The sequence below is a fragment of the Nannospalax galili genome, unplaced genomic scaffold (genome assembly GCF_000622305.1).
Source record: "Nannospalax galili isolate Female #2095 unplaced genomic scaffold, S.galili_v1.0 scaffold155, whole genome shotgun sequence".
Lineage (NCBI taxonomy): Eukaryota > Metazoa > Chordata > Mammalia > Rodentia > Spalacidae > Nannospalax > Nannospalax galili.
This window is the reverse complement of record NW_008339923.1, coordinates 8,599,553-8,601,922: the sequence shown is the minus strand read 5'-3', so window position 1 is coordinate 8,601,922 and position 2,370 is coordinate 8,599,553. Positions and strand designations below refer to the sequence as shown.

At 54.8% G+C, this 2,370-nt stretch overlaps 1 protein-coding gene across 1 annotated transcript in view; it reads right to left on the bottom strand.

The window, feature by feature from the left end:
• Positions 1 to 846, bottom strand: part of Vapa (VAMP associated protein A) — a 33,834-nt gene extending 32,988 nt beyond the window's left edge. The window contains exon 1 of the mRNA XM_008834677.3: positions 241 to 846. Within this exon, the coding sequence (XP_008832899.1) occupies positions 241 to 319 (79 nt within the window). The 5' untranslated portion in view covers positions 320 to 846. The remainder of the gene's footprint in view (positions 1 to 240) is intronic.
• Positions 847 to 2,370: the final 1,524 nt, after the last annotated feature.

Here is a 2,370-nt window from a genome sequence, read left to right as displayed (position 1 = left end):
CCCGCGGGCCGCAAGATGGCGGCGGCGCCGGGACGAGCTGTACGCGGCGCCCAGCCGGCTCCTACCCCGCCCCTCCCCGGCCCGGCCGCGGTGGACACCGAGGCGCGGGACTGAGGAACGCAGACAGGCCGCGGCTAGGACGTGAGGCGCCGGCGTGGGGGAGGGGACCGCCCCCCCCCCAGCCCTGCCGCCGCCGCCCACCAGCAGCGACCCCGCTCCCGAGCGTTCTACCCAGCCTACCTTTGAATTTGAGGTCTGTGGGCGGGTCGAGGACCAGGATCTGCTCGTGCTTCGCCATGGCCCCGGAGGCGGACGCCATCGGAGACAGCGAAGAGCGGGGGCGCGCCCGCGGCGGCGGTTCGCTGGCGGGGGCGGGGACGGTGACGGCGCCGGTTCCGCGGAGCTCTAGGATGGGGCCAGGCTCCCGACTCCCGAGGCTCCGCGTCTACTGCTGGGCCGCGGGTTCCGAGGGCAGCCTGCCGGGTCAGCAGCTCGGAGTGTCACAACTGACTCAACACCACACCAGCCGCCGCGGCCACGCGCACTGCGATCCTCGGCGCCCCACGTGACGGGCTCTGCGTGCCTACGTGCGCGCCCCCGCGACTCGGAGCCCTCGTGCTGGCCCCGCCCTCGAGGCCTAGCACGGCCTAAGTGCTGAGTTAGTGCGCCTGCGGACTCCGGGCCTGGCCACCGCGCCTAGCTGTCAAGCGAATTGGAGTGAGCAAGGGTAGTGGAGTTCTGTAGGAGCGACGTGGTGCTCAGCACCTGGCCTCAGGCGCAGTTCTCTGCCCCGACGAGCGAGTGCGGGGCTGGAGCGCCAACTCTGATGGCGCATGACTGTGTTCCAAATGGGATTCCTAACGGCAGAGAGTCCAGAAGCGCCGAACCACGACTCCCAGCATGCTCTGTGCAGGCGGAGCCTCCGCGGGGCCTGCTGGGAGCTGTAGTGGCGACTGCGGGGATCCGGGAAGTAGCCGGAGGCCGGGTGGAGGCGAGTGGGTGGGGTGGCCGACCCTGCTTTGGGCTCTCTGAGGGAATGTCTTGTCTACCCTGAGAAAGAGAAGTTTGGAAGCCCCTCGCGGGGACCTAGACCCTGCCCGCTGATAGGCGGCAGGGCGTGTCCGTCTGCGGGGATTCCTTCCGCCCTCTGCGGAGGCGCGCGGTGTCGTGGTGTTTCAAGGCTGCCTCCCTTATTTTGCTGCAACCGTGTGAAAACAGATGAGGAAACTTCGCTTAAAAGCAAACGCGTCGTCAGGGGAAATCTGTGCAAGGCACATGTACTAGGGCTAGAAGCAAACGTTCCACCCTACAGCGTGAAATTCACTTGCTGTAGTCTACAGTTTCATTTTCAGACCCAAACACTTGTCCGGTTCTGGTCTGGCAACAGATTTTATCTGCATCACTTAGTATAGCCCCTAGTAAACTGAATCAAATGAGAAAAATGCGAGCTGCGAAATTGCTGACAAATCTTCAACCCCTTGCAAAGGAACAACAAGCAAAACAAGTGGATGTGCTGTAAAATAAACCTTTATTGTTGTCTATGCTACTGCTTGAATTTAAGTCTCTAAAATTCGCCAGGCGAAACAAAGGACATACTGAAGCCTGTGTCATTAAGCCTAGGTGCCTAGAAGCTAAATGACGGACATAGAACTTAGACCAGAGCTGCTTAAACTTTTTCCAGTCTCGGCCCCCTTTTACCTGAAATTTTTATGCCACCCTGGATGTATAGGTATATAAAACAGTCATACAAAGCAAAAATTTACTGATAGATCGAAAGTTTATTTTCATGATGATACCCGTTACTTTGTATGCTAACCTAAAAAAGGTTTTCTAAATTAAAAACAAGGGTTAGCGATTTAGCTCAGTGGTAGAGTGCTTGCTAAGGTGTGGTACTCAGCTCCAAAACAGAAAAAAACAGGCAGACCAAGAAACTTAATTCTTTGGAGTATATAATTTTACAGTTTATTAAAGACAAAGGTAAATTTGTGTATTAATGATTCAATTTTTTATTTTTACAGAACGAACCTTAGCTGAATATTTGATACTGCTAGACGCAGAGCATTTTTGGAGTTAACTGATATTTTGGCTTTATAGTTAATCAATGCTGAGAATATTTCATATAAATACATAGTGCAAAATGGCAGACATATTTGGGAGTATTTCAGAAATAGTGGAAATTCTGGCCTAAGCCCAAGCCAAAATTTAACAATTGTTTTTAAAGTGAAATTTGGGCTGAAGAGATGGTGGTTACGAACACTGGTTGTTCTTGCAGAAGACCCGGGTTCGAATCCCAGCACCCACATGGCAGCTAACAACTGTCTGTAACTCCAGTTCCAGGGGATCCGACAGCCTCTTTTGTCCTCTGCGGGC